Source organism: Populus euphratica, unplaced genomic scaffold, assembly GCF_000495115.2.
Source record: "Populus euphratica unplaced genomic scaffold, PopEup_1.0 scaffold1.1, whole genome shotgun sequence".
NCBI classification, from domain to species: domain Eukaryota; kingdom Viridiplantae; phylum Streptophyta; class Magnoliopsida; order Malpighiales; family Salicaceae; genus Populus; species Populus euphratica.
Genome location: NW_011499845.1, coordinates 2,508,618 through 2,524,630, shown reverse-complemented (window position 1 = coordinate 2,524,630; position 16,013 = coordinate 2,508,618). Strand labels below are relative to the sequence as shown.

Here is a 16,013-nt window from a genome sequence, read left to right as displayed (position 1 = left end):
CAACAAACCAAGAATAGCCTCTATAAATACCTATAAATAGAAGCATATGTTAGAGAGTAAATTAGGAAGAGTTTTGTGAGAATGTGAAGAGAGTAGAAAGAGCTGCAATGGCAACAGCCTTATAGCCATTGCAGCAACTGCAAATGCAGCAAAGAGAGGGCTATGAGTAGAGTAGAGTGAAGTTATCATTCTCCTCCATGTATTTGTTTTTATATTCTTTCTCTAATCTTTAATAATATAGACTCTCTCCCGTGGATGTAGGCTATTTGCCGAACCACATTAAATATTGTGTCAGTGTACTTGGCCTCTTATGAGCAAGTATCAGAACATCACCGGTCGGAATTCCCAACACGAACTGCCAGTTCACTTTCTCCAACATGCTTATTCAGAAGTTCAAGATCCTAACAAATTATATGGCATTGGTCATCATTAATGCTTTCATTGCTTTTACAAGTTGAGCGCTTGTAAATAATTTTTTCTTTCAGTTTGATTCATTGCCAATTTTTGTATGTCTTCGGTTTTTACTTTTTAGGCGAGTCTGAATACTGAATATAAATTACAATTTCTAGGAACTGATTTGTCAATTACAAATATACAGAAAATTAATTTTTCAATTTATTCATTTTTTTCCTAAGATATATGGTTTGTTTGGCTCAACAGCAATGGTAGGCAATTAGGCATTATCCCTCCTCATTTAATTTGGTTATGATTTATGAAAAGCTGTAAATTTCTTATAACTTTCTTAGTTTAGATGTGGAAACATCTTTGAATGGATTGGAAGAATGGAGTAAAAAACTAGTTTAAAAATACAATTGGTTGTAATTAGAAAAAAAGAGGGTCGAAGAACACTTTGATTGCTTTTAATTCATCTAGCATGTTTTGAATATTTGAGAGAAATAATCACTTCATTAACAAGAACACTTATTCTTTTAAGTCAAATATCCGTGTACATTTCATAATTTTATGTAAGCATAGAGATATTTCAGCTGTTGAATTGCATGGAGAGGAAACGAATAGATGAATATTTGCATTTTTTTTCTTCTTAACTTAGTTCTCAATTGAAAAGGATCAATATGACGCATCGTTCTTGAATAAATGATGCGTGGATCAAGTCAATGGGCCTGCAGTTTACTTCCTGCAAAGGTAAGAGTGCCGGAGCTCCAGGTTCAAAATATATAATAATAAAATACCCATCCTGCTATTGGATTGATCTTCAATCACATAGAGGGAGAACCATCTCTTCTAAAAAAGACACAGAGAATAAGTTTTTATTTCCCCAATTGATGCCCCGGCAAACCACACACACATATGGAATTGCATGCACAGGGGCACAACCTTGCTTAATTACATTTTAAAGCTCTAAGTAACCTTGTACCCAAGACGATAAGCATATTTGATGAGATCATCCAACTCATCCATGTCTACAACCCCATCGTGGTTGGCATCGGCATGGTGGAGCCCACGGGCGGCTCTAAAGGCAGGGATAAGTGCACCTAGACGACGGAAGGCTCGCTTTAGCTCTTTCTTGCTGAGAACACCGTCCTTATTGATATCGCACTCCATGAAAATTGCCCTCAACTGCTTTTCAGTGCTTGTCGGAGGAACATGTGATTCAGGGCCTCCAGGCTGAAAAACAGGTGTCTCACAAGTCACGATTCCTTTACGTTTGTCGACAATAACAAACCCCATGGCCCCGATGGAATAATAAGAAATTAGCTTAATTTGAACGTAAGAGATGTTTTCACGCTACGATTTTTGCACGTTTGAATGCAAGGCTTCTATATTTATATGGCTGGAGTACTCAATCAATCAATCAATTCAATAGTACAGTCCATGCACACCGACTTATCTTTATGCAATATTCCATATAAAAAAATGCTCTACTTTACACAAAAAAATAAAATGCGTGCAGCTTAACGGATATGTTCTAATCTTGCTTATCCTTGATCCTTTTATTTTGGACCACACATGCACTTCTATATATTTCCCTATTCCTGTTCATGTCTAAACCTACGGGAGAGGTGCAAGCCTAAGACCTACAATTAGTTAATTAGAGGAAATAAGTTAAGACGAGTCCGAAACTTTGAACTCAGCTAATGAGTAAGTTAAGGTTATTGGAAGCAAACCTTAAGGGTGTAGCTTTTAATGGATAAGTTTTGAGTTTGTTATTTAGAGATTATTGGTTTGAGTTTTATAAATTTTAGAGCCATTAAAAGTTTATATGATTATTAATTTCAAGGTATATGAAATTATTTTAGTTTATATGATTATTAATTTCAAGGTATGTGAAATTATTTTAGGCACATCTAAGTTAACTTGAACATCTATATTAATTAAAAAAATATTATTGAGAACAAAGATCCCAACGTAAAAGAATTATAATGAGTTTCAAAACAAAAAAAAATCAAATAAAAACCATAGAGATCATACATAATTCATAAAGATATAAAAAGCATACTTTATAAGAAATAAATCCTAATACTTTATAAGAAATAAATCTTAAAGAATTTCAAAATTATATTATATTAAAGGAGATCAGTGTTTCATTGTACACTAAGACATATACCATCATGGATTGGAACAGTATAATGATGCAATTGTCATCACCAAAGAAACTTATTAGGCATACATTTGGAGGTGGGATTTTTTTTTTTTTTTTTTCTTTTCATGAGATAAATTTGATATTGAAAGGATGATTGCGAATAAAATTACCTGTTTGAGTTTTTTTTGCTACAGTATAGATATTGACAAAATTTTAACTTTTAAGTTGGGGTTTTTTTTGTCTTTTCAAGAAAAATAAATAGTGAAAATATATCCATACCTTAGAAAAAAGAGAAAATATAAGTTTGTGTTGTGAGACATCACCGTCTTTTTATTTTATTGAAATAGTTCAAATATGAAACTATCATTGGGTTTCAACAAAAATAAGATTGCATGTAAGATTATTTTTGTTATTTTCGTATGGTTGTCATACCCAAGTGCCTTAGATCAATAACAGGTGTCAAGACATGGCATGACTGCCAGATCTCAAACACTAGGAATGACATGGCTGCTAGACATATGACACTAGGGTTAGGCTTGTCTATGAGATCCTAGACGCTCAGGTCTAGCAAAGCAGTCACCCTAAAGACTCGGGTCAGGCATAACAGCCAGACCCTGACACTTTAGATGTGGAAAGACTGACAAACTTAGGTATCATGGGTATGGCAGGGTATCAGACCCATCTTAATGAGGTATGACAGGGGATGCCATACCAAAAAAGTTTATTCTAGCACCAACAAACCCAAGTTACTTGGGTTTGGAAGGAGATGTCATACCTATGGAGTGAGTCTTATTATTATTATTATTAAGTTTGAAAAAAATGTTATTACTATTGAAGAAAAACTATAGATTTGATTTAAAAGATAAAATTAAAAACTATAAGAACTTGGGTTAGACATGTTTAATATTATTATTAATAAATTTTTTAAAAAATTATTACTATTGAAAAAAATCAAAGATTTGATTTGAAGGGTAAAATTAAAAATTATTGTTGTTATTGTTGTTCTTTTCATTGTTGTTAATATTATTTATATAATTATTAATAAATTTGAAAAAAATTATTACTATTAAAAAAAATAATAAAGTCACACCTGAGTTTGACATGACCACACTCTAGAAATTAAAGGGGTGCCATACCCAAATTACTTGAGTCTGAAAAAGGATACTATATCCAAGATATTTGGATTTGACACCTACATACCGAAATAACTTGGGTTTAATAAAGACATCGATCTAAATTGGATCTAGAAAATGATTCTAAACTCAAGGAATTTGGGTGTTTGAAAAAGGATGCTATATTCAAGAATTGTGTCTTATTATTCTTATTCTTATTATTTTTTTTTATTTATATTTTTCTTTTCTTTTTTTTTTTTATTATTATTTTTAAATTTGGGTCTGTCACGACCACATCCTAAAAATTTGGATATAATATTTTATTTAAATTCGAGATTTTTAGATTTAATATGGCTTTTAAATTTAAAAAGTTTAAAATATTTTTTATATTTTTTTAAGAATCTATATTAACGAGGCAATATAATAATTTTATAACTAAAAAGTTAACATTCTCAAAGTTGGTGGAGCACCCTTGATAACTACGCGGAATTTTCGACTGAATTTTCTCTCTCTTTTCATGAACTTACATTTGCCACCGAATCTTGCAAGTGCTGCGGTCACAAGTCAAGATCTAAAGATCAGTTCTCTTTCTGCCCATCGACCGCGCTGCCACCAAACGTTCACCCTAGCCGCTTAACGTCGTCACCGCCACTTCCTCCACGAATATTTTGATAGTTTCTTCATTTCCCTCTATCCCGCCTTCAATTGTTAGTGAAAATTGATGTATATCTAAGTCTCTACGGAAAGAGATCAACTGACACTGTTCTTGAATAAATGATGCATAACCAATGGGGCTGTGGTGTTATTCCTGCAAAAACAAAAGGGCTGCGCCCAGGTTCAAGTTAAATATTCTAATCGAAGAAAGAAGAGGAAGACCCCTTTCTTCTTTTCAAAAACAACAGAAAAGAAGATTTCTTCTTCTTCTTTTTACTTTTGATAATCCCATTTTATATTTTTATGGATAGAGAAAAATAATCTTATTCCATATCTTGATTTAATAACAAGTAAAATTATGTAGAATTATTTTTCATGCTATAAAACAATCACAGTTAGCTTACAAAAACTATATAGAACAACGTTTGTCATTGACACATCTCTTAGGGAAGTTTGATTGCTTACACAGATATGCTGGTGACGATTGGGTGATCCGAAAAATCCTTTTGTCCAGTGAGGAGCTTGACAAGTTCCGAGGAGGGCATACTAAATTAGTTAAACCACATACCCATGTATGCTGAGAACGTCCTAGAGAGGGTTATGATAAATTGAATGTGGATGGCAGCTGCCTTGGAAATCCTGGTAACGTTAATGGCTCTTGGTTGGTGGGGTTTTCGGGCTTCTCCGGTGTTGGTTCAAATCTCTCAGGGGAGCTGCAGGCTATTAAACATGGATTGCAACCCGCTTGGGATAGAGGCTACAGAAACATATACTCTGTAACTCTGTAGCTTTAAGCGTGTTAGCGCGGTGTCTCAATTGTTGGCGTCGCTCTTGATGCTAAAGGATCATCCTTGTGGGGTTACAAAGCCGAAGGCAACAATTGTCCTGCTGGAGCTACGGTATCCTATACAATGTTGCTTAATTTAATATCCAGTGTAGCGACTTAGGATCTGCTCCATCTTAAGCCGGATTTGACAACTATGGTGATAGCTGCTCGTGATAGTCCAAACACAGATGAAATCCATATAAAAAAGTATACATGTTTAATGATGGTGAATTCTTCGATTAAGACGGGGGATGATTGTATCTCAATTGGATCTCAGACTAAGAACTTGTGGATCGAAGAGGTTATATATGATATTAGACATGGTATTATTAGGTGAGAAATAATGTAATTAGAGCCTGCAATCCATTCGATTAATTTTCTTATATACATATTATATATCAAGATAATTAACATTAGGGACAATAATTGTGGGTACGTTGTGTTTTAGTATTGGAAGCTCAGGGAAGGGAGCTGGAAGAGCCAAGAGTGCAGAATGTGACAATTATCAGGACAATTTCTGCCGATACTCGAAATGAACCAGGAAACTGGATTGGACAAGTCCAAACGCCATGGATCCCAAAAGATAAGGAAATAAGAAAAGATGTACATCCCATTCCGAATCATCACAGGCCATAGGGTCCTCTTAGCACCACTAGTTGGTCCAAATTTCGGGCGGACCGTCCATCTCCAGTGATCAACCCACACAAATACTAACTAGCAACATGCTTATTAATAATTAATTTCTTCTTTTTGCAAGCGTGGAAAAGATTTGTATAATAAAACACTTTACTTGTTTATTGCAAGAATTCGAGACCTTGATTTTCAAAATTCTTAAATCCATCCTCTTGTCCGTGGCCAGCTATGCTTCCACATAATAGCTTTGTTAAGTTGTCAATTATTTGATTTCCAGACTATGTGGATTCACAACACAACATCTTGATTTGTTGAAATATTAAGAATATGTTTTTTTTCCTATGATATTCAGGTTGTGGGTTCAATGAACTACTTTTTTGGAATAAAAATATATCAATGAAGTTCGGGTATCTTTATTTCACAAAAAAAATATATGATTGATATTTTTAATAAAATTCAAGCTATAATCATATAAAAAAGTAGCAATTTCAGTTGCACAAGATTAGAAAATTTTCAAAAAAAATGATGAGAAACTTGAGGAACTCTCTGCATATAAAAGCTTAGTAGGTAACCTATCATACTTGACATCAATCAGACCTGACTTGATGTTTCTAGCTGATTTGCTTTCAAGATTCATGAGTTCTCTTAGTAATGTTCATAAAAGAATTGCTAACAAGGAACTGAAATATATCAGAGGTATAATAAATCTTTGCATCTGGTATTTAAAGATAAAGAGTTAAACTAGATGGCTATGTTGACAGTAATTGAACATGTAGTGTTGTTGATATGAACAACATTTTAAGTTATGTATTTACAATTGGTTCAGACACTATTTATGAGAATGCAAAAAAACAAAAACTTATGACACGATTTACTATAGATACTGAGTATACCTTACTAGCTGCTGCTACAAATCAAGCAATATGATTAAATAAATTGTTTGTTGATCTAGGCTAATAACAAAGCTCATCAACTGGGCTTTACCGTGATAACAAATCAGTTATTGCCATTGCTCAAAATCTTGTTTAACATGACAGGACCAAGCACATCAATACAAAATTTCACTTCATAAGAGAAGCTGAAAAGAATTCACTTGTCAAGTTGCATTACTGTTGACCTGTCGCACAACTTCTTGATATAATGAGTAAGGCACTTCCTAATTCAATGTTGGAATTTATAAGGATGAAACTTGGTTTGTTTAAAAAACTGATTTAAAAACCAAATTCAATCAAAAACTAAAAATAAATCTAAAATCAGATTTATTTTTTCACAAACTTTTAAGGTACAAAAATATCTAATATCATCTACTTACATCTAATGGAATAATTTGATACAAAAATCATGTTTTTGATGACCTAAATTAGTATCAATGACAAGTTTTTATCTCTATCACTCAAATCCAGTAACCTCTCTCCCTTCTCTTTCTCAAGCAAGAAAAAAAACAAAAATAAATCTCTCCATTAAAATAGAATTGGAGTAATTTAAGGGATCATAATTATATAATTTAAATGATTATTTAAATTGAAAGATAAAAATAAATGTTTTTTAAATTTAAAGTACGTTACTTATATTTACCTACCTATATTTATCGTGTTTTTTATTTGAATCCTTTTTTTTTATTAATTTCATCTTTAATTTAAAATCAGTTGCTTCTTGATGCTCTGAAAACAAAGTTTGATGATTAACTGAATTTGTTTTTTCCACCGTTACAAATATACTGTGAAAATCCCGCATGTTTTAATATATAAATAATGAATGATGCGTGGATCAATGTCAATGGGCAATGGGCCTGTAGTTCTCCAAAGGTAAAAGGGCTGGAGCTCCATATAATAATAAAATACCCATCCTGCTATTGGATTGATCTTTAATCACATACAGGAGAACCATCTCTTCTAAAAAAGACACAGAAAATAAGTTTTATTTATTTATTTTTTCCCCAATTGATGCCACGGCAAAGCACACACATATATGCAATCGCATGCACAGTGGCACAACCTTGCTTAATTACATTTTAAAGCTCTAAGTAACCTTGTACCCAAGACGATAAGCATATTTGATGAGATCATCCAACTCCTCCTTGTCTACAACCCCATCGTGGTTGGCATCGGCATGGTGGAGCCCACGGGCGGCTCTAAAGGCTGGGATAACCGCACCCAGACGACGGAAGGCTTGCTTTAGCTCTTTCTTGCTGAGAACACCGTCCTTATTGATATCGGACTCCATGAAAATTGCCCTCAACTGCTCTTCAGTTAGCTGAGAAACAGGTAGTTTAGGCTCGCGTGGTTTATATTTCTTGACTTCAAACCCCATGGTCCTGATGGAATAATAAGAGATTAGCTTAGTTTGAATGTAAGAGATGTTTTCACGCTACGATTTTTGCAAGTTAATCTGAAAGCAAGGCTTATATATATATATATATATCTCGAGTAATCAATCACTCAATTCAATAGCATAGCACAGTCCATGCACACCGACTTATCTCCATGCAATATTCCATTTAAAAAAATGCTCTGCTTTAGACAAATAATTATTGCGTGAAGCTTTATAGAAATGTTCTGATCTTGCTTGTCTTTGATCCTTCTATTTTGGACCACATATACACTTCTATATATTTCCCTATTCCTGTTCATGTCTAAGTCTATGAGAGAGATGCAAGCTTAAGACCTACAATTAGTTAATTGGAGCAAATAAGTGAAGACGAGTCCGAAACTTTGAACTCAGCTAATGAGGACGCGGTGGAAATATATATACATATCATTTGCTAATTAATCCGAATTTGATCATATCTATCCTTAAAACCTCTTCAAGTTACAACATCAACGAATTAAACCCTTCAAGTACTTCCATAAGTTCTCATTACTATTAACACAATCATTACTATTAACACAATCGTTACAATTAATCAATCATCTCCCTCTTTTTGTGTCCCGAGAGCAAAGAACATGGCTAAGTTGTGTCTTCATTCTCTGCTGTTTGACCTTTTCTTGATCCTCGTAAGTTCACATATTAAAATACCACCGAAACAAGTTATAATGTGCTAAATAATGGTGCCAAACCAAACGGCTAACGGACTACACACAAGGCTTCCTTGATGCTTGTACTGCTGCATGTGGCTCTACAATTCAACAATGATTTGCATACCTAAAGAAAGGTATTTGCTTGGCTCTGTGTCCTTTGAAGGTCATAACTACACAAGTCCTGATATTACTTTAAGGATTGATGGCACCAGATTGCTCATGAGGATTGTCGCATAGTTGGTCAAGCCAATGATTGGCTTAATTAGCTCTTGATGCTAAAGGATCATCCATGTGGCGTTGCAAAGCCAAATGCAACAATTGTCCTGCTGGAGCTACGGCATTCTATTTGCTTAATCTAGTATATATCCAGTCTAAGTAAGCACTTGTAACTCGGGATTCGATTCCTTCACCGGTTTAATTTCAAGCTGGATTTGATAACTACGGTGATAGCTGCTGCCCATACTCCAAATATAGATGGAATCCATATCCAAAAATCTACATGTTTTGTGTTTGTGAATTCTTTGATTAAGTGTGGATCAAAGGGGTTATATGTGGTGTTAGATATGGTATTATTAGGTGGGAAATAATGTTATTAGATCTGCAATCCATTCTATTAATTTTAATAATGTAATTAGATCTGCAATCCATTCTATTAATTTTCTATAATTAACATTAGGGACAACAATTGAAGGATGTGACAGTTATCAGGACAATTTTTGTCAACACTCGAAATGGACTAGGAAATTGGGTTAGACAAGTCCAAACACCGTAAAGCCTAGAAAATGAATTGTTTTTTTAAAAAAGATGTACATCCTCTCCCGAATCAGCAGTTGATCCAAATATAACCCACATAAATATTCATTAGCAGCATGCTCATTAATAATTAACTTCTTTTTGCAAGCGTGGACAAGATTTGTCTGATGAAACATGCTTCCACATAATAGCTTTGTTACATTGTAAATTATTTGATTTACAGACAATCTGTTTTCGCAACATCTTGATTTATTGAAATGTTAAGAATCTGTTTTTTTTTTTTTCTCCCTTATATATATATTCAGCCCGGGGGTTCAATTGATGGAGATGTTGAGAGAAGAAGATTAGTTTGCTTGAATTTCACAAAGGGTACTATGAACTGGATTTGTTATATTTTCATGAAATATCACATTGGGAGACATGATTCACCGACTGCATTTCACGAAGTTAATTCATGTTTCCTCAGACTATCAGATGAGGTTGTGAGAAGATTTAGACAGAAAATAAGGAATTAATTTTTTGTTTAGGTGCTTTTGAACATCTCGTGGCTGTAGTTTAGTGGTAAGAATTCCACGTTGTGGCCGTGGAGACCTGGGCTCGAATCCCAGCAGCCACATCCAGTTCAAAATCGAGTTTTTCTATTGTTAATTTGGACCGTGTGAATTATATTTTTTGTAATTAATGGTGTAATGAAAAATAATTTTTTAAAATTTATTGAAATAATAAAAAAATTGAAGGGGGTAAAATTTAAAAAATATTAATTTATAATTTATTTTAAATAAAATAAAGGTTGAAAGATGATAAATTTAAATAAATTATAATTTTATAAATTATTTTAAATAAAATAAATAATAATTAAAAAAATAAAGATCAAATCTGGTAAATTAAATAAATTTAATAAATAAAAAAATTATAATAAAAGTACAAAAACTAAAATTGATATAAACATTAAATTTTAAAAGATAAAATAAAAAAAATAAAAAATATAACAATAAAAAGATTCAGAACCAGATTCAATATAATCAATAAATAATAAGATAATTTTTAATTTTTTAAAAACCTTTGAAAAATTTTCAATCTAAAATAAAAAGAAAATAATTTTTTAAAAATCAAGCTAATTTTTTTTATTGAAAAATAGTTTTCATTAATTATTCTTGCTAATGACAAATAAGAAATAATTGAGAAGAATCCAGCAATATGATATTCTTCTCTCACGTCATGTGAGTCTTCTTGGTACGCTTATATTCTTACTTGCTTAACACATAATTAACTATAATAATCTTGATATTCATACCGCCATTTAATGAATATATTATTATTTTTTAGTAAATATACATTTATATACTTATTTATGATATTATCGATAAATAAACAATTCAATTGATAAAAAAATAATTTAATACATTTAATTCTGAAAATTGAAAAATAAAGAGGCAGACCGCCAACCATTAACAAGGAAAAAAATAGATAAAGAAAAACATGAAAGGAAAGAGAAAAGGATTTGTAGTTTGTTTATAAAATCAATTGACCCGCCACAAACAACAGAGGTGTAGTCAACGCCACCTCTCCAATACCAGAACGTAGAGGACCAAGTAATAAAAATTCTTGGCAAACCAAGGCTTGGCCTAGCGGTGGAAGGGGCTTGTCTCCTTCCACTGCACCTGGGTTCGAGCCTTGGCGTGCACGCCTGTCACCCCCGCGGTGCCTTACATGCCTACTGGGTTTGCAGGGTATTCAGTGGGCTGTGGAGATTAGTCGTGGTGCGCGCAAGCTGGCCCGGACACCCCACGTAAAATAAAAAAAAAAGTAATAAAAATTCTTGTGGACTAATTGTTATTTAATAATCAATATCATAACCACGTCATAAAATAAAATAAAATAAAATAATTAATTTTATTATAAAAATATCAAGTTCCTGTCCTAATCAGAAAATGTTGGTTGATGGTGGCACATAAATTGTATAGTTAAAATACTGCTGTTTCTTTTTCAGTAAAAACGGCGTTTTATGATTTCTTGAGATTTTATTTTTTATTTGAAATTAATTTTTTATATTAATATAAAAATAATTTAGAAAACAAAAAAAAATTATTTTCATATATTCTCGTTACTTTAATTATAAAATATTTTTTTAAGATCTTGATTAAAAATAAACTATAATTTATTACTCTTATTGAACCTTTTTTAAATCATAATTGTAAAAGCCTGTTATAATATTATAATACTATTATTATTATTATTTAAAATATTTTTTATTTTAACATACATCAAATTAGTATTTTTTTTAATACATAATATCAAAACAATAAAAAAAAATAAAGCAATTAAATGCCATCGGGTTATCATCGGCGTGAACATGAAAAGGGTGGCCCAAGAGTCAACCTGTGCTCAGTGGGAACCCAGCAAAGAAAATTGTTGTGAGATTAATGAATGTGAAAATGAAACGAATGGCTTAACTGAAGGAGAAAGACTCAGTGAACACAAAAATTGCCTGATCAGAGGGAGTTCACAGCTTCACATTAACACATGCCATTGTTTTTGCGTGACTTAGAGGAGAGATCATGACCAACCCGTCATGCGAGCAAGCAATCAACAAAAGAAACTATGGTTTTGTTATGTTATGTATATATGATGTTCTCTTTCCAAGTCAAACAGTCAATTCATTACTAGTAGTGTAATCAGACCACACAGTTTCCACAGACCACATTTTTTTTTCTTTTCTTTTCCTTTTTTTTCCCTTTAATTCTTACACAAATGTTCTTGTGTCATGGGGTTGCTGAGAAAAGTCGGAAAGCAAGAGAAGACTTGCGCACAAGAGAAAGTCTTCCATGAAAGAAAAACACGGTGTTTCCTGCCACTTTCTTTTGTTCAAATCAACTCAATCCTACCCCTTCTCTACGTTTTAAGTGCAATAATAGTGCCTCTTCTCTTCATTTATATTCTCATTTTTCTTGCATTTCTGTCGCAGTATGGTGACTACTTCTATGCTTCACACTTCCATTTCGTCGTCGTCGTCATCTGGGTATGTCTCAAATCTTGTTTTCCTTCAGTGCGTCGCTGGGATAAATGAATTTGGGGTTTTAGTTGGTTTGTTTAAGTCTTGAGGTTGTTTATTTATTGACTTGTTGTTTTTTAAAGTTCCATATTGTTCTGGTAGATTACGAGTTGAACTGGATTTTTTTTTTGTTTGGTTTAAGAATTTGACTTTCTTTCTTGGGTTTATGCAGATAAGGTTTAACTCTTGTGGATTGAGTGTTTTCTTTAGTGGTCCAATTTAGTGAAAACCCTTCTCTTTGTAGATTTTCTTAATGGATTTTAGATAGAAAGTTTGAGGATTTGTTCTTGTTGTTCTTTTCCTTGCTAATGGCATTGAGTGAGAAAAATCCTATGGTTGCTGCCCATATTTTGGTTTGGATGGTTTCAGTGTTGCTGAGCAGTAGAGTAAGTTTGATTGATGCTACTGCTACTGATATAGAGTGCTTGAAATCCATCAAAGACTCTCTTGTCGACCCTTACAACTACTTGAACACTACATGGGATTTCAACAACAATACTGAAGGCTTCTTATGTAGATTTATGGGTGTTGAATGCTGGCACCCAGATGAGAACAGGGTTCTAAACATCCGCCTTTCAGACTTGAGTCTTAAAGGCCAGTTCCCCCTCGGCATCCAGAAGTGCACAAGCTTGACTGGCTTGGATCTTTCGCGCAACAAGCTATTCGGCTCTATCCCTGCTAATATATCAAAGTTACTTCCGTATGTTACAACCCTTGATCTCTCATTCAACAATTTTTCAGGTGGAATTCCACTTGATCTTGCAAATTGTAGTTTCTTGAATGATCTCAAACTTGACAACAACCGGCTAACAGGCAACATTCCACTGGAATTTGGCCTGCTTGATCGGATCAAGATATTTAGTGTTACCAACAATCTTCTATCAGGGCCGATCCCCACATTTATCCATAGTAACATCCCTGTTGATAGCTTTGCAAATAATCTGGACCTCTGTGGAAAGCCATTGAAACTCTGTCCAGGAGTCCAGGGGAAATCCCATGTTGGGGTAATTGCTGCAGCAGCCGCAGGTGGGGTAACATTTACATCAATTATCTGTGGTATCTTTCTGTACTATTTGTCTCGGGGAGTAGCTAAGAGGAAGGCAGATGATCCTGAAGGTAACAGATGGGCAAAGAGCATTAAGGGAACCAAAGGCATCAAGGCAAGTTATCTAACTTATCTTGTTAATTGGGTATAATGTAGTTTGGCTGGCATAGGAATTGAATTTCTGTTCTTTTTTCTGGTTATGTTAACTTATCAATGATAGCATTTTTCATTTGAAACAACAAAATATCTAACAGCAAGCTTTCTGTTACCAATAGGTTTCAATGTTTGAGAAGTCGGTTTCAAAAATGAGATTGAGTGATCTCATGAAGGCAACTGACGACTTCAGCAATAACAACATCATTGGAGCAGGAAGAACAGGACCAATGTACAAGGCAGTGTTTTCAGAAGGTTGCTTCCTTATGGTTAAGAGATTGCAAGACTCTCAGCGTTTGGAGAAAGAGTTTGTATCTGAGATGAACACACTGGGGAATGTAAAACACCGTAATTTAGTCCCGCTTCTGGGTTTTTGTGTGGCAAAGAAGGAGAGATTTTTGGTGTATAAATTCGTGGAAAATGGGACCCTTTATGATAAATTGCATCCACTGGAGCCAGAGATCAGAAACATGGATTGGCCCCTAAGGCTCAAAATTGCAATTGGAACAGCTAGAGGTTTGGCATGGCTTCATCATAACTGCAATCCACGAATTATCCACAGGAACATAAGCTCCAAGTGCATACTCTTGGATGGCGATTTTGAGCCGAAGTTATCTGATTTTGGCCTTGCTAGACTCATGAACCCAATCGACACCCATTTGAGCACTTTTGTCAATGGGGAGTTTGGGGACTTGGGTTATGTTGCTCCTGAATATCTACGGACCCTTGTTGCAACACCAAAAGGGGATGTTTATAGCTTTGGTGTAGTTCTCCTGGAGTTAATTACTGGTGAAAAACCCACTCATGTTGCTACTGCCCCTGAAAGCTTCAAGGGAAGTTTAGTGGAGTGGATCAGACAACTGTCAGATGGTCCTCTTCTTCATACTGCCGTTGACAAACCTTTGCCTGGAAATGGTTACGATCATGAACTCAACCAATTTCTTAAAGTTGCTTGCAACTGTGTGGTTGAGAATGCAAAGGAGAGACCAACAATGTTTGAGGTTCATCAGCTCCTCAGGGCTATTGGGGAGAGATATCATTTCACAACTGATGATGATATTATGTTGCCATCTGATACAGGTTACACTGCTTTCCCAGATGAACTAATCGTTGCCACCGAAGTAACAAAGGAAGTTGAATGAAGAACAAAGGTGTTGAGCTTGATAGATAAGAGTTTGAGGCCGTAGATTCGCACCCGCCCAAATATATTCTACGCTATAGCTTTAATTATATAGCATAGTGTGAATTTTGTTTCCATGTTGGGTGTTGAGAGTCGGTAAATGAACTCCCGTACTTAGCCGGGGAGTTTGTAAGCCTTCCGGTTTCCCTTTCTTCTCTCCTTAAAAGTGATGTGACAAAAGCGCAACTACATTGCAACGTTAATTTCAAGAAACCAAGTATCGTTGCCAGGCACGGACCCAAAAATGCAGGATAATTAGATACTTGTCGCCGTGAAGAAGAGTAATATCATCCTCTGCATCTGGATCGACCTTGCAAAGATAATTTACCTTGGCTTTGACTCAAACTGAAATATGAGATTTGAAAACAATGAGATGACAACTGAATTTATAAGCAGTATGATAGCCTGATAATAGGAGATCAGACTGATTAAAGAAAAGCATTTTAACACAAATTCTTGAAATGTTCAAAACAAGGGTGAAAGGGGAAACGAAGACAAAATTGAAAGCAATGTCCTAAACTGCATCGTCACATTTTCTACGGAGCCTCATCTTGGAGGCAAAACTTCAAAACCTCCTTGAAAGTATCTTGTCGGTGGGACAAATTGACCATGTCTAATCCATCCTTCTCTCTCGACATTCCTGTCCCTAGGCGGAAAGATTTAACTTCTTGTTGCATAACTCTGCAGGAAAAATTCTTCATTGTAATAAAACACGGGACCCAACCCGGGCTTCTTCTTAAGCAAACCTTTCGATAAGAGAATTGAATATCAGAGGACCTGGAATCATTCTCTTCTTCAAACTCATCCCATGGACTCTTGGATGACTGGCAATGTTAGAGGACTCCCAACCCATTTCGTTGACCAAAAAAGTTCATAGTAGCCACAATTTTATTTTTCAGGTAAACTCATTAACGAGGGGGTCTGTCTTTAAAAGCTGCAGGAATCTCACTTCTAGTGCACCCCGACCTCTTATACAGTTTCAGCTTCCTTTCCCATGTAGATTGGATCAATATAATCCTAATCAACAGTGCTGTGACAAAACGAGA

The 16,013-nt window shown here is 34.3% G+C and overlaps 2 protein-coding genes and 1 non-coding gene across 6 annotated transcripts; 2 read left to right on the top strand and 1 right to left on the bottom strand.

The window, feature by feature from the left end:
- Positions 1-1,224: 1,224 nt before the first annotated feature.
- On the bottom strand, positions 1,225-8,130 carry LOC105115133 (calmodulin-like protein 5). Of its 2 annotated transcripts, none has more exons than XM_011012046.1 (2): positions 8,100-8,130; positions 1,225-1,711 (listed from the first exon to the last, which is right to left on the bottom strand). In XM_011012046.1, exon 2 carries the CDS (start codon positions 1,687-1,689, stop codon positions 1,360-1,362), a length of 330 nt encoding a protein of 109 aa, XP_011010348.1. In that variant the 5' UTR covers positions 1,690-1,711; positions 8,100-8,130; the 3' UTR covers positions 1,225-1,359. The 2 variants fall into 2 exon arrangements, with proteins under 2 accessions (XP_011010348.1, XP_011010272.1); XM_011011970.1 differs by having other exon boundaries at positions 1,225-1,728; positions 8,117-8,130.
- A 1,951-nt stretch (positions 8,131-10,081) lies between these two features.
- Positions 10,082-10,153, top strand: TRNAH-GUG (transfer RNA histidine(anticodon GUG)). Its single transcript has one exon. It is a non-coding gene; the product is annotated as a tRNA-His (tRNA).
- A 1,835-nt stretch (positions 10,154-11,988) lies between these two features.
- On the top strand, positions 11,989-15,173 carry LOC105115271 (probably inactive leucine-rich repeat receptor-like protein kinase At5g48380). 3 transcript variants are annotated; one of them, XM_011012287.1, is made up of 4 exons: positions 11,989-12,378; positions 12,503-12,556; positions 13,107-13,749; positions 13,910-15,173. In XM_011012287.1, the coding sequence occupies exons 1-4, from the start codon at positions 12,302-12,304 to the stop codon at positions 14,927-14,929; spliced, it is 1,794 nt and encodes a 597-aa protein (XP_011010589.1). In that variant the 5' UTR covers positions 11,989-12,301; the 3' UTR covers positions 14,930-15,173. The 3 variants fall into 3 exon arrangements, with proteins under 3 accessions (XP_011010589.1, XP_011010442.1, XP_011010516.1); XM_011012214.1 differs by having other exon boundaries at positions 12,358-12,378; positions 12,762-13,749; XM_011012140.1 differs by having other exon boundaries at positions 12,291-12,556; positions 12,762-13,749.
- Positions 15,174-16,013: the final 840 nt, after the last annotated feature.

What these genes read in the sequence shown, in the direction of transcription:
- LOC105115133 (XM_011012046.1), bottom strand. Translation starts at nt 1,689, where the DNA reads ATGGGGTTTGTTATTGTCGACAAACGTAAAGGAATCGTGACTTGTGAG.
- LOC105115271 (XM_011012140.1), top strand. Translation starts at nt 12,898, where the DNA reads ATGGCATTGAGTGAGAAAAATCCTATGGTTGCTGCCCATATTTTGGTT. An exon ending in AGGGAACCAAAGGCATCAAG is followed by an intron (nt 13,750 to 13,909) that starts GCAAGTTATCTA and finishes TGTTACCAATAG; the next exon opens with GTTTCAATGTTTGAGAAGTC.